This window comes from Panthera pardus, unplaced genomic scaffold (assembly GCF_024362965.1).
Source record: "Panthera pardus isolate Hobbes unplaced genomic scaffold, ASM2436296v1 HiC_scaffold_13, whole genome shotgun sequence".
Taxonomy (NCBI): Eukaryota; Metazoa; Chordata; class Mammalia; order Carnivora; family Felidae; genus Panthera; species Panthera pardus.
Window position 1 is genome coordinate 43,524,875 of NW_026526688.1, and position 25,450 is coordinate 43,550,324.

Here is a 25,450-nt window from a genome sequence, read left to right on the forward strand (position 1 = left end):
AATAAAGAAAATTATCTTACACTGCTTTAGGTGACATTGTGCAAACATCTTCTGAACAATAACAAGTGTCAGGATTGTCATAACTCAATCCCAGATTAAAGCCAAGCAACTGCACAATACTGATAGTATATGACTCCAGGGATAAATCCTCTGGATACTAAAGACAAGGAAAAAGAAAAGAATTAGCTAAGAATACTATAGTATACTATACTATAACAAAATTAAAATTACTATACTATAAAAAATTAGTGTATGTTATATATATACTATTCTAAATACAATTACAGTAAAAAATTAGTACATAAAACTCATTTTTTAAATCAATGCATCCAAGATGCCTATGTAAATGCAATTGTAGTAGAGTTATATAAGCATTTGGATAATAGATTTATTAAACATAGATAAGTAAACACAGTAGTTTAATTTCAAAATACTATTCATGACAATATCAGCTATCTTAGCTAATCCAACTGAGTCTCAAACACCATATTATGTTGCCTCTTTGAGTTATTTTAAAGAAAATGACTTTAATCTTTTATTTTAATAATCAATTTTACATTCTCTCTGCAGTAGGCAGACTCTAAAATGAGTCCCAAAGATATCTACCTCCTGGTATTCATGTCTTTGAGTATTTCCATTCCATTGTGTGTAAACTGGACTTTTTGACTTGCCTCTAATTAACTAAATGTAGAGGAACAGATGGTTCACCATTTCCAAGACAGATTATAAAAAGACTGACTTTTTGGATTCTAGGTCTCAGTCTCTCTGTGGGAAGCCAGCTACTATGTCATGAAGTAGTCCTGTAGAGAGGCCCACAGGAATGAGTTTGGAAACAGATTTTCTGAGGTCTACCACAGCCAAATGACTAGGTTTGGAAGAAAATCCTGCCCATGCTGAACCATGAGATAACCCTCTCAGCTGCTCCTTGATTGTTGACCCACAGAACTCTCTTGTTTTTATCTCTTTAAGTTTTGGCATAATTGGTTACATAGCAATAGAAAACCAAAACACCCTCAATAGGTATATTGTTCATCTCTGGATAGTTTTGAATTTCTACACAAAGATGTTTCCAGAAGCTTCATTCATAATTCCCAAAACTTGCAAGCAACCACAATGTCCTTCAGTAGGTGAACAGATAAACTGTGGCACATTTTAGACAACAGAATGTTATTAAGCACTAAAAACAAATGAGCTATCAAGTCATGAAAAGAAATGGAGGAAGCTTGAGTGCATATTATTAAGTGAAAAAAGGCCAATCTGAAAAGGCTACATATTGTAGAATCCAACTGTATGACTTCCAGAAAAAAACAGAATTGTGGAGACAATAAAAAGCTCTGTGGTTGCAGACAGGGAGGGGAGAAATTAATAGGCAGAACACAGAGGATTTTTAGGGGAGTGAAAACACTTGTTATAATACCATAAATGATAGATATCTATCATCTTTTGCCCTAACTTATGTACAACACCAAGACTGAACCCTAAGGTAAACTATGGACTTTGGGTGATTTTGATGGGTCAATGTAGGTTCATCCTTAGTACAAAAATATCCCATTCTGGTGAGGGATGTGGATAATACAGAAGGCTGTGCATGTTAGGGACAGGAGGTATATGGGTAATCTGTACTTTTACCCTCAGTTTTGTGGTAAACCTAAAACTGTTCTAAAAAAAAAATAGCCTTAAAAAAAAGTGATGGGTTCCTGATGACCCAGGCTAAAGCACTATGAACAGATGGCAAATAAAGAAGAGTTCAGAGAAGGCATCCATGATCCATGAAGACGTTTCTAAATTTTCCATCCCACAATATTGTGCTGGCTGCTTAATATTTCAACTACAGACACTAAAGCAATCAACTGGTGCATCAGACATTTCAGTCCACCTTCAGAGAAAAGCAATTTCATTTAGTTGAAAACTGCTTGAACTCAAGCACCACCTTCTTCCTCCATCCAAGCTTTTCATCAGGAGCAGCTCTTAGGACAATATACAATGACTTGCCAGGACATTCCTCATCCCCTCCAGAGTTATAGATATCATTAATATTAACTAAGAAACACATTTCACTTCTTAGAAGACAAAATGCTGGTCTCTTTAAAGAAGCATTCAGTATAACTTTCAATGTTCCTGATAGGTCCCAGATAGCAGGTTCAACTAAGAGGATAATGGTCTCCTCAAACAATTCCTTTCCAAATTGTAGTCCAGCAAATGGATCCCTAAATGAGTTTCTCTACTGCCCAAGACTTTAATCTCTCTTACTTCAAGGATGCTTAGTTAACTTACACCTCACATCAACATTAAAAACTTTCCCATTACCCTTTCCTACATTTGAAGGGGATATGTCTTGCCTTCATATATAGAAAGACTCATTATATATGAGGTGTTTTAATTTAGTTATGGGAAGGCCTACAAGACTTCTTATACTTCTACCTGTGTTTCTCCCTTTTACTCATAATGTTTTCTGTGCTGTTTCACACAACTTATGCCCTACTATATAAAAGTCTTCTCTTTTATTACCCCTTAAATTTGGTAATGTATCAAACTGTATTAATGGGATAATTGTATTAATGATGTATTTTATTTTATGTATTGTGATGCTTTAATATCTGGGGCTTTGCCAATGCTAGACTTTCCATCCCAGGGTTACCCAATTTCTTAAAATAGTAAACAACTTACCTGCAAGTGTATCTTTCATATGCAAATCAATCAACCTAGAGCCCCTATGCCCTATCCCTTCTTTTATTAGGCTGACATACCCTAGGCCACGCTTCATCTGCCCAAACCACACCAGAGTTAAGTACCAGACAACTAGGTACAGCCTCCATGTGAGAAAGACTGCTGAAATTATTTAAATGAGCCAATCCAAGACCTGCTTACCTTGCCTTACCCATTCCTCCCCAAGAAACAACAACGGAAGTTTTTGTCCATGTTACCCCTTGCTCACTACACTGCCTGAACAATCTTGGTGCTTCCTTGTATGGTCCCTGCATGGTGTGCCTTCTGTTTCTAGGGAACTGTGTGATAAACTTCTTCCTGCATCACCGTCATTTTTTTTTCAATATATGAAATTTATTGTCAAATTGGTTTCCATACAACACCCAGTGCTCATCCCAAAAGGTGCCCTCCTCAATACCCATCACCCACCCTACCCTCCCTCCCACCCCCCATCAACCCTCAGTTTGTTCTCACTTTTTAAGAGTCTCTTATGCTTTGGCTCTCTCCCACTCTAATCTCTTTTTTTTCCCCTTCCCCTCCCCCATGGGTTTCTGTTAAGTTTCTCAGGATCCACATAAGAGTGAAAACATATGGTATCTGTCTTTCTCTGTATGGCTTATCTCACTTAGCATCACACTCTCCAGTTCCATCCACGTTGCTACAAAGGGCCATATTTCGTTCTTTCTCATTGCCACGTAGTACTCCATTGCGTATATAAACCACAATTTCTTTATCCATTCATCAGTTGATGGACATTTAGGCTCTTTCCATAATTGGGCTATTGTTGAGAGTGCTGCTATAAACATTGGGGTACAAGCGCCCATATGCATCAGTACTCCTATATCCCTTGGGTAAATTCCTAGCAGTGCTATTGCTGGGTCATAGGGTAGATCTATTTTTAGTTTTTTGAGGAACCTCCACACTGTTTTCCAGAGTGGCTGCACCAGTTTGCATTCCCACCAACAGTGCAAGAGGGTTCCCGTTTCTCCACATCCTCTCCAGCATCTATAGTCTCCTGATTTGTTCATTTTGGCCACTGTCACTGGCGTGAGGTGATATCTGAGTGTGGTTTTGATTTGTATTTCCCTGATGAGGAGCGACGTTGAACATCTTTTCATGTGCCTGTTGGCCATCCGGATGTCTTCTTTAGAGAAGTGTCTATTCATGTTTTCTGCCCATTTCTTCACTGGGTTGTTTGTTTTTCGGGTGTGGAGTTTGGTGAGCTCTTTATAGATTTTGGATACTAGCCCTTTGTCCGATGTGTCATTTTGCAAATATCTTTTCCCATTCCGTTGGTTGCCTTTTAGTTTTGTTGGTTGTTTCCTTTGCTGTGCAGAAGCTTTTTATCTTCATGAGGTCCCAGTATTCATTTTTGCTTTTAATTCCCTTGCCTTTGGGGATGTGTCAAGTAAGAAATTGCTACGACTGAGGTCAGAGAGGTCATTTCCTGCTTTCTCCTCTAAGGTTTTGATGGTTTCCTGTCTCACATTCAGGTCCTTTATCCATTTTGAGTTTATTTTTGTAAATGGTGTGAGAAAGTGGTCTAGTTTCAACCTTCTGCATGTTGCTGTCCGGTTCTCCCAGCACCATTTGTTAAAGAGACTGCCTTTCTTCCATTGGATATTCTTTCCTTCTTTGTCAAAGATGAGTTGGCCATACATTCGTGGGTCTAGTTCTGGGGTTTCTATTCTATTCCATTGGTCTATGTGTCTGTTTTTGTGCCAATACCATGCTGTCTTGATGATGACAGCTTTGTAGTAGAGGCTAAAGTCTGGGATTGTGATGCCTCCTGCTTTGGTCTTCTTCTTCAAAATTACTTTGGCTATTCGGGGCCTTTTGTGGTTCCATATGAATTTTAGGATTGCTTGTTCTAGTTTGAGAAGAATGCTGGTGCAATTTTGATTGGGATTGCATTGAATGTGTAGATAGCTTTGGGTAGTATTGACATTTTGACAATATTTATTCTTCCAATCCATGAGCACGAATGTTTTTCCATTTCTTTATATCTTCTTCAATTTCCTTCATAAGCTTTCTATAGTTTTCAGCATACAGATCTTGTACATCTTTGGTGAGATTTATTCCTAGGCATTTTATGCTTCTTGGCTCAATTGTAAATGGGATCAGTTTCTTTATTTGTCTTTCTGTTGCTTCATTATTGGTGTATAAGAATGCAACTGATTTCTGTACATTGATTTTGTATCCTGCAACTTTGCTAAATTCATGTATCAGTTCTAGCAGACTTTTGGTGGAGTCTATCGGATTTTCCATGTATAATATCATGTCATCTGCAAAAAGCGAAAGCTTGACTTCATCTTTGCCAATTTTGATGCCTTTGATTTCCTTTTGTTGTCTGATTGCTGATGCTAGAACTTCCAATACTATGCTAAACAACAGCGGTGAGAGTGGACATCCCTGTCGTGTTCCCGATCTCAGGGAAAAAGCTCTCAGTTTTTCCCCATTGAGGATGATGTTAGCTGTGGGCTTTTCATAAATGGCTTTTATGATATTTAAGTATGTTCCTTCTATCCCGACTTTCTCAAGGGTTTTTATTAAGAAAGGGTGCTGGATTTTGTCAAAGGCCTTTTCTGCATCGATTGACAGGATCATATGGTTCTTATCTTTTCTTTTATTAATGTGAGATATCACGTTGATTGATTTGCAAATGTTGAACCAGCCCTGCATCCCAGGAATGAATCCCACTTGATCATGGTGAATAATTCTTTTTATATGCTGTTGAATTCGATTTGTTAGTATCTTATTGAGAATTTTTGCATCCATATTCATCAGGGATATTGGCCTGTAGTTCTCTTTTTTTACTGGGTCTCTGTCTGGTTTAGGAATCAAAGTAATACTGGCTTCATAGAATGAGTCTGGAAGTTTTCCTTCCCTTTCTATTTTTGGAATAGCTTTAGAAGGATAGGTATTATCTCTGCTTTAAACGTCTGGTAGAACTCCCCTGGGAAGCCATCTGGTCCTGGACTCTTATTTGTTGGGAGATTTTTGATGACTGATTCAATTTCTTCGCTGGTTATGGGTCTGTTCAAGCTTTCTATTTCCTCCTGATTGACTTTTGGAAGTGTGTGGGTGTTTAGGAATTTGTCCATTTCTTCCATGTTGTCCAGTTTGTTGGCATATAATTGTTCATAGTATTCCCTGATAATTGTTTGTATCTCTGAGGGATTGGTTGTAATAATTCCATTTTCATTCATGATTTTATCTATTTGGGTCATCTCCTTTTTCTTTTTGAGAATCTTGGCTAGAGGTTTATCAATTTTGTTTATTTTTTTCAAAAAACCAACTCTTGGTTTCATTGATCTGCTCTACAGTTTTTTTTTTTAGATTCTATATTGTTTATTTCTGCTCTGATCTTCATTATTTCTCTTCTTCTGCTGGGTTTAGGCTGTCTTTACTGTTCTGCTTCTATTTCCTTTAGGTGTGTTGTTAGATTTTGTATTTGGGAGTTTTCTTGTTTGTGGAGATAGGCCTGGATTGTAATGTGTTTTCCTCTCAGGACTGCCTTCGCTGCATCCCAAAGCGTTTGGATTGTTGTGTTTTCACTTTCGTTTGTTTCCATATATTTTTTAAATTTCTTCTCTAATTGCCTGGTTAACCCATTCATTCTTTAGTAGGGTGTTCTTTAACCTCCATGCTTTTGGAGGTTTTCCAGACTTTTTCCTGTGGTTGATTTCAAGCTTCATAGCGTTGTGGTCTGAAAGTATGCATGGTATGATCTCAATTCTTGTATACCTATGAAGGGCTGTTTTGTGACCCAGTATGTGATCTATCTTGGAGAATGTTCCATGTGCACTCAAGAAAAAAGTATATTCTGTCGCTTTGGGATGCAGAGTTCTAAATATATCTGTCAAGTCCATCTGATCCAATGTATCATTCAGGGCCCTTGTTTCTTTATTGACCGTGTGTCTAGATGATCTATCCATTTCTGTAAGTGGAGTGTTAAAGTCCCCTGCAATGACCACATTCTTATCAATAAGGTTGCTTATGTTTGTGAGTAAGTGTTTTATATATTTGGGGGCTCCTGTATTCGGCGCATAGACATTTATAATTGTTAGCTCTTCCTGATGGATAGACCTTGTAATTATTATATAATGCCCTTCTTCATCTCTTGTTACAGCCTTTAATTTAAAGTCTAGTTTGTCTGATATAACTATGGCTACTCCAGCTTTCTTTTGACTTCCAGTAGCGTGATAAATAGTTCTCCATCCCCTTACTTTCAATCTGAAGGTGTCCTCAGGTCTAAAATGAGTCTCTTGTAGACAGCAAATAGATGGGTCTTGTTTTTTTATCCATTCTGATACCCTATGTCTTTTGGTTGGCGCATTTAGTCCACTTACATTCAGTGTTATTATAGAAAGATATGGGTTTAGAGTCATTGTGATGTCCATAGGTTTCATGCTTGTAGCGATGTCTCTGGTACTTTGTCTCACAGGATCCTCCTTAGGATCTCTTGTAGGGCTGGTTTAGTGGTGATGAATTCCTTCAGTTTTTGTTTGTTTGGGAAGACATTTATCTCTCCTTCTATTCTAAATGACAGACTTGGTGGATAAAGGATTCTCGGCTGCATATTTTTTCTGTTCATCACATTGAAGACTTCCTGCCATTCCTTTCTGGCCTGCCAAGTTTCAGTAGAGAGATCCGTCATGAGTCTTATCGGTCTCCCTTTATATGTTAGAGCACGTTTATCCCTAGCTGCTTTCAGAATTTTCTCTTTATCCTTGTATTTTGCCAGTTTCACTATGATATGTCGTGCAGAAGATCGATTCAAGTTACGTCTGAAGGGAGTTCTCTGTGCCTCTTGGATTTCAATGCCTTTTTCCTTCCCCAGATCCGGGAAGTTCTCAGCTATTATTTCTTCAAGTACACCTTCAGCACCTTTCCCTCTCTCTTCCTCCTCTGTAACACCAATTATGTATAGATTATTTCTCTTTAGTGCATCACTTAGTTCTCTAATTTTCCCCTCATACTCCTGGATTTTTTTTATCTCTCTTTTTCTCAGCTTCCTCTTCTTCCATAATTTTATCTTCCAGTTCACCTATTCTCTCCTCTGCCTCTTCAATCCGAGCTGTGGTTGTCTCCATTTTATTTTGCAGCTCATTTATAGCATTTTTTAGCTCCTCCTGGCTGTTCCTTAGTCCCTTGATCTCTGTAGCAAGAGATTGTCTGCTGTCCTTTATACTGTTTTCAAGCCCAGCGATTAATTTTATGACTATTATTCTAAATTCACTTTCTGTTATATTGTTTAAATCCTTTTTGATCAGTTCATTAGCTGTCGTTATTTCCTGGAGATTCTTTTAAGGGGAATTCTTCCCTTTTGTCATTTTGGATAGTCCCTGGAGTGGTGCGGAACTGCAGGGCACTTCCCCTGTGCTGTCTTGAATAACTTGTGTTGGTGGGCAGGGCCTCAGTCAGACCTGATGTCTGCCCCCAGCCTACCGCTGGGGACACAGTCAGACTGGTGTGTACCTTCTCTTCCCCTCTCCTAGGGGTGGGATTCACTGGGGTAGCGTGGCCCGTCTGTGCTACTTATACACTGCCAGTCTTGTGGTGCTGGGGATCTGGCGTATTAGCTGGGATGGATCATCAAGGTGCACTGGGGCGGGAGGGGCAGGCTCAGCTCACTTATCCTTCGGTGATCTGCTTCAGGAGGAGCCCTGTGGCACCGGGAGGGAGTCAGACCTGCCGCTGGAGGGATGGATCAACAGAAGCACAGCGTTGGGTGTTTGCGCGGTGCAAGCAAGTTCTCTGACAGGAACTGGTTCCCTTTGTGGTTTCGGCTGGGGGATGGACGAGGGAGATGGCGATGGCAAGCACCCTTGTTCCCGGCCAAGCTGAGCTCTATTGCCCAGGGCTCAACAACTCTCCCTCCTGTTGTCCTCCAGCCCTCCCACTCTCCGAGCACAGCTGTTAGCTTATAACCTTCCAGATGTTAAGTCCCACTTGCTGTCTGAACACACTCCGTCCGGCACTCCACTTTTGCAAGCCAGACTTGGGGCCTCTGCTTGGCCGGCGGGCTGCCCCTCCATCCCGGCTCCCTCCCTCCAGTCCGAGTATCCCGCACCACCTCTCCGCCCTCCTACCCTCTTCCATGGGCCTCTCCTCTGTGCTTGGCTCCAGAGAATCCATTCTGCTAGTCTTCTGGCGGTTTTCTGGGTTATTTAGGCAGGTGTAGATGGAATCTAAGTGACCAGCAGGAAGAGGTGAGCCCAGGGTCCTCCTATGCCGCCATCTTCCCCTCTTCCATGAATCATTAGTATGTCTGTATGTCTTTTAATATCTGATGAAAATAAATCCTAGGTAACCTTAAATTTTTTTCCCATCTAGATTAGTGCTATTTTAGTTCAGTTAGTTTAGTCTAGTTAATTAAAACTACATTACAACTAAGTTAGTTGCAAGTGTATATGTAAACTCTAGGACAAATGCTTAAGTAGGTTTCTTAATATAACTGATGATATGATGAGAGGAGAGGAAATTGAATCCTATGAAATGTACAATGAAAACCATAGAAGACAAAAAAAAGAAAGATTAAAAAAGAAAAAACAGGACAATGAATAGAAGATAAAATTCAACATCAATTTATGATTAAAATTGCTCATCAAAGTGAGTTTAGAGGGAACGTAACTTAACATAATAAAGGCCATATATGGCAAGCTCACAGCTATCATACTCAAAGGTGAAAAACTGAGAGATTTTTCTCTAAGATCACAAACAAGACAGGAATTCCATTACTGTTACTTTTATTTAACATAGTATTGAAAGTCCTAGCCAAAGAAATTAGGCAAGAAAAAAAAGGCATCCAATTGAAAGAAGTAAACAGTGATTATTTGCAAATATAGAAAACCTTAAAACTCTACCAAAAAAAAAAAATAACTGTTAAAACTAATAAATTCAGTAAAGTTGCAGTGTACAAAATCAATATATAGAAATCTGCGGCATTTCTATACACTAATAACTAACTATCAGAAAGAGAAGTTAAGAAAACAATCCCATTTACAATTGTATTAAAAAGAATAAAATAGCTGGGAATAATTTTTTTAATTTTTTAAATGTTCATTTTATTTTTGAGAGAGAGAGAGGGCATGAGCAAGGAAGGGGCAGAGAGAGAGAGAGAGAGGGAGACACAGAATCTGAAGCAGTCTCCAGACTCCAGGCTGTCAGCACAGAGTGTGACCTGGGACTCAAACCCACAAACCACGAGTCATGATGTGAGTCGGAGTCAGACAGTTAACTGACTGAGCCACCCACGTGCCCCAATATCTAGGAATAAATTTAACTGAGAAGATGAGAAACCTGCACATTGAAACTATAAGATATTGATGAAAGAAACTTAAGATGACACAAATAAGTGGAAAGATATTCTATGACTGGAAGAATTAATATTGTTAAAATGCCCATATTCCCCTTCTAGACTGGGAGCTAAGATGGGAGAGTAGTAGGGGGACCCTAGACTTGCCTTTTCCCTCAAGCACAGCTAGATAAATGCCAAATCATTCTGAACACCCAGGAAATCAATCTGAGGACTGAGAGAACAAACTGCACAACTAGAGGGAGAAAAGAGGCCACATCATGGAAGGTAGGAGGTTCAGAGATGTGACTGGGGGGAGAAAAGAATCACCCATGCAGTGGAGGGGAGGAAGCCCTGATCAAGGAGAGAGGAAAGAGAGAGAGAGAGAGAAAACAGGGTGCAGGGCATTGCACAATAAAAACACATCCCCCAAATCACAGATGGGCAAAACAAGAGGGACTGATGATTGCAAGTTTTTACAAGCAGCATAGCCCAAAGTCTTAAGTTTTATAAGTCCACACCATCACAGGGTGGAGTCGGGTGGGTATAGAGGTGCTCCAGTGGAGAAGGGGTGCAGAGGCCTTGGAGCAGATAGCGTGGTCTGAATATCCCCTGGGTCCCACTGGAAGGAACAGTGCCCCTTCTTAGAGTGCATTTGGGAAAGATGGCACTGCTTTCTGGGGACAATAGAGCTGGTGGGCACCATTGAGCTTCCCCATTCATTAGCATAGGAACAGAGGCACCCGCTGAGGGAAGCTAACCTGAACTCTGGCTTTGTGCTGTTCATTACCATAAACTCCAAGCCGCTATACATTCACGCGACTTCTCTTCTGGGACAAACTGGCACCAGCCACAGCACAGCAAGACCTCCCCCAAAAGATCAGCACAAATCTGTGCTGCAGTGGGTCCCTAAAATTTGAAGTTTTGAAACACAGTTCGTGTGCCAGAGATAAAACACAGGAGCACTGTTATACAAGGTGGGCATTGGCTCAGACAAAGACAGGGTGAAGTAAAAGATCTGAAGGATGCCTGGGACAATTGAGGGGAGGTTATTTGCTCTTATGTGGGGAATTCCTGAACAGTGGTGGGCATGAACTCCCCTCTCCAAGATGATAGAGCTGGCTGACACAATTTCTACCCCTGCCCATCAGCACCGATGGACTTCAGTGAATAGCGCACACTTGTCACCACACAGTGGACAAAGTCCAAATAATACCCACTGCAGACAAGGAAAAACCCTTCAGAGGACTGATCAGTAGTTAAGAGCAGTGAAAACACAACAGCAAAGGGCACATAGCATATACCAGAAACACTTCCTGAAGTGCAAGGCCCTGGACAGTATATGAGTTCATATCTACAGTAATCACTCTGAATGTAAATGGATTAAATGCTCCAATCAAAGGACATATGGTATCAGAACAGATAAAAAAAATGAAACCCATCTATATGGTGCCTACAAGAGACTCATTTTAGACCTAAGACACCTGCAGAGTGAATGGGAAGGGATGGAGAACCATCTATCAAGCTATGAGACATCAAAAGAAAGCAGGAGTAGCTGTACTTATATCAGACAAACTAGATTTTAAAACAAAGACTGGCACAAGAGATGAAGAATGGTACTATATCATAATAAAGGGGTCTATCTGTGAAAACATGGAGCTTGCGTGAGATTCTCTCTCTCTCTCTCTCTCTCTCTCTCTCTCTCTCTCTGCCTCTCTCCCCACTCGCACTTTCTCTCTCTCTAAAAAAAGTAATAAATAACAAATACAACAAAACTCATTGATATCAATACAGTAATAGTGGGGACCTTAACACCCCACTACAACAATGGACAGATCATCTAAGCAGAAAATCAAAAAGGAAACAATGGCTTTGAATGACACACTGGACCAGATGGACTTAACACATATATATCATCCTAAAGGAGCAGAATACACATTTTTTTCTAGTGCATATGGGACATTCTCCAGACGAGATCATATGCTGGGTCACAAATCAGGCCTCAACAATACAAAAAGACTGAGGTCATAACATGCATATTTTCTAACCAATATGCTATGAAACTTGGAAGTCAACCACAAGAAAACATTTGGAAAGCCCAAAAATAAATGCAGGATAAAGAACATCCTACTAAAGACTTAATGGGTTAACCAAGAAATTAAAGAAGAAATAAAGAAATACACGGAAACCAATGAAAATTAAAACGCAACGGCCCAAAACTTTCAGGATACAGCAAAAGCAGTCCTAAGAGGGAAGTATATAGCAATACAGAGCTTTCTGAAGAAGAAGGAAAAGTCTCAAGCACACAACCTAACTTTACACCTAAAGGAGCTAGAAAAGGAATAGCAAATAAAGCCTAAATCCAGCAAAAGAAGGGAAATAATATAAACTAGAGCAGAAATAAATGACATAGAATTTTTAAAAAGTAGAAAAGATCAATGAAGCTAGGAACTGGTTGTTTAAAAAAAATTAATAATATTGATAAACCCCTAGCCAGACTTACCAAAAAGAAAGAGAAAGGATCTAAATAAGTAAAATCACAAATGAGATAACATCACAGAAATACAAACAATTATAAGAGAATATTATGAAAAATTATATGCCAACAAATTGAGCAATTAGAAGAAATGGAAAGAATTTTCCATAGAAACATATAAACTACCAAAACTGAAACAAGAAGAATAGAAAATGTGAACAGATCCATAACTAGCAAAGACTGAATAAGTAACCAAACATTTCCCAACAGACAAAAGTCCAGGGACAGATGGCTTCCTGGGGGATTTATACCAGAAATTAAAGAAGAAATAATACCTGTTTTTCTCAAACTGTTCCAAAACGTGGAAATGGAGGGAAAACTTCCAAACTCATTCTCCAAAGCCAGAATTACCTTCAATCCAAAACCAGACAAGGACTCCACTAAAATAGAAAATTATGGGGCCAATATCCCTAATTAATATGGATGCAAAAATTTCTAACAAGATAATAGCAAATCATATCCAACAGTACATTAAAAGAATTATACACCACAATCAAATGGGATTTAGTTGTGGTCTGCAAGAGTGGTTCAATATTTCCAAATTAATCAACGTGATACACCACATTAATAAAGAAAGAATAAGAACCATATGATCCTTCCAATAGATTCAAAAAAAGAATTTGACAGAATGCAGCATCCATTCTTCATAAAAACCCTCAACAAAATAGGGATACAGGAAACATACCCCAATATCATTAAAGCCATATACAAAAAACCCACAGCTAACATCATCCTCAATGGGGAAAACCTGAGAACTCTTCCTCTATGGTCAGGAACAAACCTGATATCCACTCTCACCACTGTTACCTAACATAGTACTGGAAGTCAGCAATCAGACAACAAAAAGAAATAAAAGGCATTAAAATCAGCAAGGAAGAAATCAAACTTTCACTATTTGTAGATGACATGATACTCTATATAGAAAACCCAAAAGACTCCACTAGAAAATTTCTGGAACCAAAACACAAATTCAACCAAACCACAGGATACAAAATCAACGTACCAAAACTGTTGCATTTCTATACACCACTAATGAAACAGAAGAAAGAAATCAAAGAATCAATCCCATTTATACTTGCACCAAAAACCGTAAGATACCTAGGAATAAACCTAACCAAAAAGGTAAAGATCTGTCCTCTGAAGAATATAGAACACTGATGAAAGAAATTGAAGATGGCAGAGAGAAATGGAAAAACATCCCATGCTCATGGATTGGAAGAACAAATATTGTTAAAATGTCTATACTACCCAAAGCAGTGTACACATGTATTGCAATCCCTATCAAAATTCCAATAGCATTTTTTACAGAGCTAAAAAAAAATAAACCTAAAATTTGTATGAAATCACAAAAGACCCCAAAGAACTAAAGCAATCTTGGAAAGGAAAAGCAAAGCTGGAGCATCACAATTCCTGACTTCAAGCACAAAGCTGTACTCATCAAGACAGTGTGGTACTGGCACAAAAACAAACATGTAGATCCATGGAATAGAATAAAACCCTGAAATGAAACCACAACCCTATGGTCAATTAATCTTCAACAAAGCAGGCAAGAATATCCAATGGAAAAAAGACAGTGTTTTCAACAAATGGTGTTGGGAAAACTGGACAGCGACATGCAGAAGAATGAACCTGGACCACTTTCTTACACCATACACAAAAATAAACTCAAAATGGATGAAAGACCTAAAGGTGAGATAGGAAATCATCAAAATCCTAGAGGAAAACACAGGCAGCATCCTCTTTGACCTCAGCTCTAACAACTTCTAGTATGTAGTAAGATACATCTCCAGAGGCAAGGGAAACAAAAGAAAAAATGAACTATTGGGACCTCATCAAGACAAAAAAAAAAAAAGAAATCTTCTGCATATCAAAGAAAATAATCAATAAAACTAAAAGGCGATCCATGGAATGGGAGAAGATATTTGTAAATGACACATCTGATAAGGGGTTAGTATCCAAAATCTATAAAGAACTTATCAAATTCAACAACCAAAAAACAAATAATCCAGTTAAGAAATAGGCAGAAAACCTGAATAGCCATTTTTCCAAGAAAGACTTAACAGACACTACCAGACACATGAAAAGATGATCAACATCATTCATCATCACAGAATTACAAATCAAAACTATGATGAGATACCACCTCATACCTGTCAGAATATCTAAAATTAACAATACAAGAAAGAACAAATGTTGGCAAAGATGTAGGGAAAGGGGAACCCTCTTACACTGTTGGTGGTAATGCAAACTGGTGCAGTCCTTCTGGAGAACAGTACGGAGGTTTCTCAAAAAGTTAAAAATAGAACTACCCTATGACCCAGCAATTGTATTACTAGGAATTTACCCGAATGATACAAAAATAGTGATTCACAAGGACACATGCACCCCAACGTTTATAGCATCATTATCAACAATAGCCAAATTAGGAAAAGAGCACAAATGTCTATCAACTGATGAATGGATAAAAAAGATGTGGTATATATTTACACAATGGAATACTACTCGGTGATCAAAAAGAATGAAAATTTGCCATTTGCAACGACATGGATGGATCTAGAGTGTATTATGCTAAGCGAAATAAGTCAGTCAAAGCAAGACAAAGACCATAAGAGAGTCTTAACCAAGGACAAAAAACAGAGTTGTTGGAGGGGAGATGGGTAGGGAATGGGCTAAATGGGTGATGCGTATTAAGGAGGTCATCTGTTGTGGTGAGCACTGGGTGTTATATGTAAGTGATGGTTCACTAAATTCTACTCCTAAACCAATATTATACTATATGTTAGCCAACTAGAATTAGATAAAAACTGAAACAAAAAAAACATAAGTACCAAAAAGAAAAAGTTGTCTATGAATCAAGAAGTCAGCTTTCACCATACACTGTATCTGCCAGCACCTTGATGTTAGACTTTCTTGCATCCAGAATTGTGACAATATTGGTTGTTTAAGCTCTCCCTCAAAAAAGAGCAATGGTGGAAGCATCAAACTTACTGTTTTCAAACTATATGGTAAACCTATAGTAATCAAAAAGTGTTAGTGCCATAAAAACAGACTCAAAGACCGGTGGAACAGAACAGATAGCCCAGAAATAAACCCTCCCATGTATATGGTCAACTAATATTTATCAAGGGAGCTGAGAACACTCAATTGAGAAAAGATAGTCTCCTCAATAAATTATGTTGGGAAAACTGGATATTCACATGCAAATAACAAAACTGGACCTCCATCTCATACTACTTCCTAAAATTACCTGAAAATGAACTAAATACTTAAACGTAAGAAGTGAAATCATAAAACTCCTATAAGAAAGCATAGTGAAAAATCTCCTTGACATTGGTCTACACAATGATTTTATGGATATAACACAAAACCACAAAAGCAAAAATAAGTAGTACTTATTTAACATAAAATGTTCTGCACAGCAAAATACCAATCAATAAAATGAAAAGGCAACCTAGATATTGGGAAAAATACTTTCAAACTATAGATTTGATAAGGGGTTAATATTCAAAATATATTAGGAACACATACAGCTCACTACCAAAACCCAAATAATCTGATTAAGAAATGGTCTAAGAACCTGAATAAACATGTCTCCAAAGAGGATATTCAAATGGCCAACAGGTACGTGAAAAGGTACATGGTCAGCATCACTAATTATCCGGGAATTACAAATCAAAACCACAAGAGATATCACCTCACACCTAATAGAATGACTATTATCTAAAAGAAAATAGATAATAAATGCTGGTGGAAAAAATGGAACCCTTGTACACTGCTGATGTACATGGGTACCACCACTATGGAAAACAGTGTGGAGATTCCTGAAAAAAGTAAAAATAGGGCTATCATATGAATCATAAATTCCACTTCTGGGTATATATCTGGAAAAAATAAAACCCTCTGCCTCAAGGAGACATTTTTACCCCATGTTCACTGCAGCCCTATTCACAATAGTCAAGACATGATAACAACCTAAGTGTCCACTGATAGATGAATGGATAAATAAATTGTGATATATATTCATATATACATAACATTCAGTCATAAAAAAGGAAATCCTGACATTTGTGACAACATGTATGAATCTTGAGAGCATTATGTTAAGTGAAATAAGACAGAGAAAGACAAATATTGTATGATCTCCTCATATGTGGAGTCTAACACAACCAAAATCCTAGAAATAGAGAACAGAGTGGTGGTTTCTAGGGGCAGGAATAGGTGCCAATGGTTAAATAGTACAAACTTCTAGTTTCTGAAGATGCAATGTACAGCATAGTGACTATAATTAACAATACTGTATTGTACATTTGCAAGTTGCCAACAGAGTAGATCTTAAAGGTTCTTACCACACACACACACACACACACAAGGCAATTATGTGAGATGTGATGGATATGTTCACTAACCTAACTGTGGAAAACATTTCACAATATAGACCTATATCAAATCATTATGCTGTACATCTTAAACAATGATATATGCAAAATTATATTTCATTAATGCTGGAAAAAATAATGGATCTCCTATATAAATTCATCAAGGTCATATGTAAAAAATATATATAAATAGACCACATATATATACACTAGCAGTGAAAAATTGGAAGATAAATTTAAACAATACCAGTTGCAACAGCATCAGAACATATAAAATCTCTATGAATAAATTTAGCAGATGTTTGAAATCTCTACAGAGAATTTTTTAAGGACCTCAATAATGGAGACATAAACCATGTTAGTGGATGGGAAGATCCAATGTTGATAATATGTCATTTCCTCTAATTCATTCATAAATTATACACCATCCCAGTCAAAATCTAAGCCTGTGTGTATGTGTGCGTGTGTGTGTGTGTGTGTGTGTGTGTGTGTGTGTGTGTGTGTAACTAGAAAAGCTGGTTTCAAAATCTATATGAGAATGCAAAGTTATGTACAATGTAGTACTGACAAAGAACAAAGTCAGAGGACTTAAACTATCGTGATTTCAAGACATTTAATAAAGCCACAATATTCAAGGAAGTAATTCTTAATTTAAAAAAAACTTCTGGAATATTATGATTGGTAGCTATCTTTTTGAAATCTAATCTTCAAACTCTTTGTTGTTGGCACAATCAGAAATAATTTATTTTTATATTTATATTTTAATGTTATACTGATATTTTAATAGCATTCTTGCTTAACTCATATATTCACCTTTTTATTTACAAATTCCTATTATAAAAATTCCAATCAAAACTAAAGTCTTAAAGAATGCCTCAGAAAAACATACATACTAACCACTTATACTCAATAATTATCGTCTGCTTTATTTGCTTCACACACACACACACACACACACACACACACACACGATCTAAAAATTAGTCTTCAGCAATGAAACATTGTTTTCAAAGGAGAATTAACAACAACAATGAAGACCTGGACAATTTCTGATGGTCTTTCCTCAAGTTTTCACTGAGAGAAAACCAAAACTAGGCACTAAGAATAAAAACAAATCCTTATGAAATGTATGATTGTTCTCTACCCATAGTAACAACCGCACAACTGTTATTGGATTTATCTAATCAATCAATATGTATTTTATAGGAATAATAAGTGAAGAACTGATTTTAATTTTCAAATGTTTTATTTATTTTTGAGACCGACAGAGAGAGAGAGAGAGAGAGAGAGAGAGAGAGAGAGAGAATCCGAAGCAGGCTCCATGCTCCAGGCTCTAGTCTCAGGGCTGTCAGCACAGCCCACAGACATGGGACTCGAATTCACAGACCGTGATATCATGACCTGAGTCGAAGTCGGACGCTCAACCGACTGAGCCACCCAGGAGCCCTGGAACTGATTTTAAATGTCTGTGAATAGCAATTTGCTTCATTTTACTTGCTACTAAAACACAACCAATTGTGCAAACGGATCAGTAAAAAAAAATCATAGCGCAGACTTCTGAAGTACTTTTAGTTCCCTTCCTCATTTTTTATATAACTTGTAAAAGGAATATAATTCTGTAGCAGGAGATCATTTTTACTTTGCCAAAAAACAGTAGTTATGAACATTTGATGGCTGTTTCTTCCTCCAACAGTCTGCTCATCCCAAACATAATAAAGAATTGAATGCAATAAAAGTTACGTTAAAATTAAAAAAGTCATGTAATAAAAGAGCAAATGAATTTACACCAATTATTAATGTTGTAAGAAGCTGATATGTTTAATAATTAACATTAAAATTACATTTGGTTATATAATAAATATTGATACAAGCATGCCACTGTTCAAAACAATTAAACTTTTACTTAGTCAAATATGTTTTTTAAAAATAATATGGCATTGTGATCAGTTTAATTTAAAGTTGTTGTGTTTTTAAAAGCAATTATATAGTTTAGTATTTATGCTCCAATTTAGCAATATAAAAACTATTAAAGGATGATTAAACTAATATACTTATTCATTTAAAATATTTAGAAAATTTTAAAACATGAAAATACGAGGATTTGGAAAATAATTACATACCAGAGCAACTCCTACAGCATAATTCTTATTACATATTTTCCCAGGAAATGTGGCTCCTATAAAACTAGGATGTTTCTTGAAGCTAAAAAATAATAATTTTCCTCAGAATTGCATTTAAGAATGGTATTATTAATGATAATCATTTTCATAGCAACAATTATTAAACAATTACTATGTCCTAAGCACTATGCTACTCTGAAATAAACTATTTAAATATATGTTTTTCAAATCTTCAATGTTAAGAATATTTCGATATTTTGTAAATTGTAAATTTAATAAACTTCCAGAAGTGTAATAAGGATAAGGCCTAATAGCTTATGCAAAAGGCTACTGCACTAATGTTTATAGTTTTTATTCTGGTTTCCTGTACATTCAGTTTTCTGTGATCTCCTTATTCACTTATCCATTAAAGATGTATAGATTTTTCTGTGCATTAGATTCTAGAGCATGTATAAATTCTATATATTGATGTTATTTAAAAAACAAATGGAGACAAAAATGTAGAGAGAGCAAGCAGTATAACAAGGAAAGCCAAAGAAATTATATCACTCATCATTAACCTTCTTTAGTTATTTCAGTATTTTCATGTAATTTTACTTTTATCAGGTCATTTTATGTCAGTTGATAAAAGTTTTTAAGTCTTGCCTCACATTAGCTCCTTGAAAACAAGGACTTCTAAATTTACATGTTTTTCCCATCCCATGGTGTCTAACAAATTTATAGGACAGAGTATATATTCATTAAGTGCTTATTTTCATAATTAACATATGAAATCATTTTGGGTTATTCCTTTAATGCTATACAAAAATGGAATACTATACTCACGCAAATAAGTATACAGTCTGATGAGGTTGGGAGACATGTTTGTATTTCCATTCTAAAAATCTAGATAATATAATATTAGGATTCCCTGTAGTAGAAATTTTGTTTTTATTTGACCAGATTTCTATGGAAGATATTACAACAGTCAGTTTTAACTGTGAAAGTATCTAAAAAAATAATAATAATAAATTTTAAATAAATTTTAATTAAATTATATTAAACTTTCATAAGAACGCATATGACATTTAATGCAGTATTTTGATTATAGGAACTTCAACAGTACAACAAAATATTATACACATCAATTCATATTACCTACACTTTTACAAAATATATAAACAAAATACATAAAAACTTACAGTGTTAACAAAGCCAATTATCTGAATAATCTTCTGTGTTACAACCTTTATATCAGAGCCCATGTAATCAAACTGAAAAAGATAAATTATTTTTAAAAACTAATGGATGCCATCAAGAAAATATCACATACCTTTCACCTATACAATGTGCTTTATTCGAAAGTAGCCACAGGACTATATTCTAGTTGAAATCTAGGAAATCAATATATATATATATAAAATATATAATTAAATAAAATAATTTATAACTTAATGTATGTAATAAGTAAATAAAAATATTTAATAACATGACTTTAATGTTTAATGCACTCAACTTGTAGCATTACTTATTACTTATGAAAATTTAATCATAAGTTTTTGATGTGGTATTTTAAAATGTACTTATTCTAAAATAATAACATGTAATCACAAACCAAAACATATAAGCATGAAGAGGGGAGGTTAATGAGAGGTTCACTTTTAAAGTGATTCTGGATAATGTGTTTGGAAATATTCTTTCTCATCACCAATAAGCTCTTTCTATGTCTAACTGCCTAAAAATGCCAAGACAATATTAAACAACAATGGTGATATCACCATTGTGAGCTTTGCTCTGGATTTTTCATTGGAAAACCTCATAAATTTCATCATTAGGTGGTATTCAGTTTATGAGTATTCTAGATCATGTTGAGAAAAAACTATTTATATATCTCCCTATTTACTAAAATTTTTATTAAAAATGGAGTTGAATTTTTATCAGCAGCATTTTGATAATGATTGATAATTACTTTTGTCTTCTGACCTATTGATGCAATGCATTTCATTAATATATTACTTAACACTAAGCCATCATATTCCTTGATCAAAACATTACATTCTATTAATATGCTATTAAAATTAATACTGCTTTAATATGGACATGTTGCTCATGTGTTTTTATGTGTGTACACACTTTATCATAATGGAGCAAATGAATGTTGCTTAGTAATTATTATAGCACTACTTAAAATTAAGTTGTATGTTTTTCATATACCCTAAAATTGTAGTAGTATATGAACTATGTTTTCCCAAACACTTAAAAACTTTCCTTTAAAACTATCTATACCTAACACTGGCAACTGAATCTATTAAAATTCTTTTTTTTTCCATCTTTTTTGTGATACAATTTATATATAACATTATGTAAGTTTAAGGTGTACAACATGATGAATTTGACTTAAATTCGTATCTCCTTTGGAGAATTCATCAAATTTGCATTTGTTTGTTTTACTCTTCTCCAAGGCCATAGTTATATCATCTTGATCGTTTCTAAACCATGTTTTTTTTTTCTTTTTGCTTAATAGTACTTTCTACCCATTTATTTTTCTTTTCAATAACCAGCTCTTAGATTTACTTATTTATTTTAATGTTCCTGTGGTTCAACTTATTAACTATTGCCTGCTCGCCTCACATTCCTCTTGCTTTACAGTTTTAGAACTTAAGTCTTGGTACAATTCTCTGTGGTAGGCATTCTCCCTCTTAACCAATATTCAGCTCTCTTCTAGTCCAGGAATGCTTCCTTTCTAAATATAAGCAGGCCAGTTCACTTTGGACAATGGAATGAAGACAAAAGTGATAAATGTCACTTCTGAGAGAAAGTATTTCCCTACTGTGGCTCATGTCTGTCTGGTCTGTTCTTCTATTGACTTAGAAAATGGGAGAAAAAAAAACTATCAATGTAGAAATGCCAAAAAACCTAAACATTCTGGAATGCTGAGCCAACACATGGAAGACAGCTGCCCAAAGAGCCACCCAGACCCATGGCTGATGTTGCATGAACAAAAAATAAACTGTGTTTAGCGATTAGGATTTTTTTTATCATAGCGCCACCAAGTTTGCTGTGACTGATACATATGCTCCAAAATTTTTAAATATTGTATGGAATTCATTAATTTCTAAATAGCCTATATAGTTTTGTGTTTCCACCTTGAAAAAGTCACTTATGGTAATATTTAAAATTTTTCATTCTATTATTATATCTCTTTTTATTCCTTATTGTTTTAGTGTATTATGATGGAGTTTTGGCATGTCAGTTTTTAGTTTTACAAAATTACTGTTTTCCCTGTGACCTAGAAATGACTACCATTGAATGTATGTGTCATTCACTCATAAGGTACAAAGGTTAAGTGTTAAGTAAAGCTGGTTGATAAATAATTTGATCTTTGTATGTTAAAATTTTTTTCTATCTGTTAGAGGCTAAGAAAAATGCCTTAATGTGCTCCACTATAGTTTTGACATTTATTACTTTCTTCTGAATATTTCCAGAGGTTTTGTTTTTATAGTTTCTTCATAACTCGTCAACTAAATATTCATCATTAGAAATGCTTTGTTAGGGGTGCCTAGATGGTTCAGTTCGTTAAGCATCTGACTTCAGCTCAGGTCATGATCTCATGGTTTGTGGGTTCAAGCCCCATGATGGGCTCTATGCTGACAACTTGGAGCCTGGAGCCTGCTTTGGATTCTGTGTGTGTGTCTCTCTCTCTGCCCCTCCCCCACTTGTGCTCCGTCTCTCTCTCTCTCTCTCTCTCTCAAAAGTAAATAAACATTAAAAAAATTAAAAAAAAGAAATGCCTCTTTAATTTGAATTATAGCTTTCAATATAAAATATCCTCATTCTTCTACTTTAAGTATCTTAAATTTTACTTTTTCTGTTAGTAATACCACCTTCATTATCTTTTGATTGCCAATCCTGGCATATTTTTGATGGTCTTTTAAAAAATATTCTATACATAAAAAATAATAAATAATAATAATGATGTTTTATACTTACAAAAAACATTTTAAAAATGGGGTGCCTGGGTGGCTCAGTCAGTTGAGTCACCTTGACTCTTGATTTCAACTCAGGTCAGGATCTCACAGTTCATTGAATCGGGCCCTGCATCAAGCTCTGCACTGGCAGCATGGAGCCTGCTTGGGATTCTCTCTCTCTCCTTCTCTCTCTGCCCCTTCCCTGCTCTCTCTCTCTCTCTCAAAAATAAATGAATAAAATTAAAACAATAAAACATTAAAAAAGTTTTATACCTAACACTTCCATTTTGTTTAAGCTGTCTCATAAATGTCACATAATCTGAGATTCTCTGTACTTTGAAAGGGATATTTATCACACTCACAATATTGTAATCAATAAAGCTGACCTATAATTTTCTTTTTCTTATTCATGTCCTCATGGTATTTTCTTTTGACTTTTTCTATATTATCTGAGAATATTTTGGTGCTGATTTCCAAGTTATACATTCAAGATTGTATATTCAGATATGTTTAAATATTGTAAAAAAAGTTTCTCCATTTTTATCAACTGGACTCACCTACATAAGAAGACCTCAACCCCTTGTGAGGTGACAATAAAAACATTTTAAGACTTATTAGGATTCAACTCTTTTTTTTGAAATGCTTAATATAAATTCTCACTAGGGATTTGCTGAATATGATCATGTAAATGATGAAACCCAATACCCTACCAAGTCATTAGAGGAAATAGTGCATTTCTCTTTCTTTTTGACTTAGTGATAAAATCTGTGTAAATAATTTTCTTGAAATGAATGTTTGTTTGTTGTTACTCTACCCCAAAATTTTTAGGACTTTATTGAGGTATAATTTACATACAATAAAATTCAGCCATTCTAAGGAGTCATTAATTTTGATAATACCACTTACTTTTTATGGTGACAAAATTCAACCTACAGAAAATTTAAAATTCAAAGACTACCCATTTATCCTTCACCTAGATTAATCTACTATTAATGTTAGACACACTTCTTTATATATATCTTTATCATATGTGTCTATGCATGTGGGTCTGGGCATTCATTGTCCATTTTGCTAGACTATTTGATATTAAATTGCAAACACTTCAGCATGTAGTTCTTAAGAATAAGGATTTTCACCTGTGTGCAAGAAACTTAACATTAATTCAATAATATTAAATATATTGTATATATTTAATCTATATTTCATGTCTAGTGATATTTAATATATAATGTTGAATACATAATATTCCCAGATAGTGAAGCCAATCTGTAGCCTTGCCCATTGCTGAGTACAGCTTCCATCCAACCCTGCCAACAATAAAACCTAACTAGAGTTCCCAGAAATCTTGGTAGCTCACTCTGCAGCCTCAATTACAGAGACACTTCAACGGAGAGCCTATCAAGTGCCTCTGCATCTACAGAGCCAAGATGATGGTCCTGTCCTCATTGGCCAAGGAGCTGAGGATGCAATTCTGTCTGATTTGATCCACAAAGAAAGAGCATTCTATTTGAGGGCCTGTTCTGCAGCCAAAATCAGACATGAAAACTACTTCATAGACCTTCCCAAAGCCAAGTACAGTCTCCAGCCCATCTGAGCAGGAAACCTAATCAGAGTTCGAGGAATCTGTGTATCCCATCTTGCAACTCCAATTACAACACTCAAACAGAAAGCCCAGCTGGTAGTCCTACCCATTTGTACAGGTAGGATGGTGGTCTGTCAGGCCAGGGATTTAGTACATAGTTCTGCTTAATTTGATTCCCAAGCAAGAGACAGGCCAGAACCGTGTTCTCTATTGAGGATAGTACCAGGCATGGACACTAATTCATATCTCAGCACACTGTGGAATACAACTTTATCCCACCCACCCAGGAACCTACCAGAGCACATAGGATGCTACTTAGTGCATCCTACAGCCCTGCTTACAGTAGCACTTAAACAGAAAACATAGCCTGTGGCCTTCCACATCTGCAGAGCAAAACAAATAGTCCCATCTGGCCAGAAAATTCAGTGTGTAGTGCTGCCTAACTTGGGTCCACAAACATTAGCTGTGGAAGCCATGGGGCTTGTTCTGCTGCCACACCAGGACAAGAATGAATTCATAACCCTGCCTACTGCTGAGTATGGACCTAGTCCTGAAGTCTTAGATTTCAGGAGTAGATAATCCAGGCAACTGCAGAACCTATCCTACAGCCTCACTTGGTCAAGGAACTAAGCCAGTATTCCTATCCAGCAGCACCTACCCTCAACCTCAGAGCTCAATCAGTAGTCTCACCCCAAAACTGACATGATAGCAAACACCACCTGACCAAGGATGATACCAGCTGACACACCCAGAGTTCAATTTAAGCTGAATGGTGAATTACTATCTCTGCCAAACCAAACCTGTAAAATCTAGAAAATAATACCACTTATTTAAATTGGCAGATACTGACATAAGGAATCAAGGATCATGAAAAATCAGGAAA

The 25,450-nt window shown here is 36.2% G+C and overlaps 1 protein-coding gene across 3 annotated transcripts in view; it reads right to left on the reverse strand.

Moving 5' to 3' along the window:
- The window catches only part of LOC109262292 (disintegrin and metalloproteinase domain-containing protein 5-like), a 134,262-nt gene that overhangs the window by 66,797 nt on the left and 42,015 nt on the right, over window positions 1–25,450 (reverse strand). For all 3 annotated transcript variants that reach the window (XM_019440723.2, XM_019440722.2, XM_019440724.2), the window contains 4 exons: window positions 20,220–20,291; window positions 19,864–20,027; window positions 19,039–19,120; window positions 21–157 (listed from right to left, as the gene is read on the reverse strand). In XM_019440723.2, the coding sequence (XP_019296268.2) occupies window positions 21–157; window positions 19,039–19,120; window positions 19,864–20,027; window positions 20,220–20,291 (455 nt within the window). The remainder of the gene's footprint in view (window positions 1–20; window positions 158–19,038; window positions 19,121–19,863; window positions 20,028–20,219; window positions 20,292–25,450) is intronic.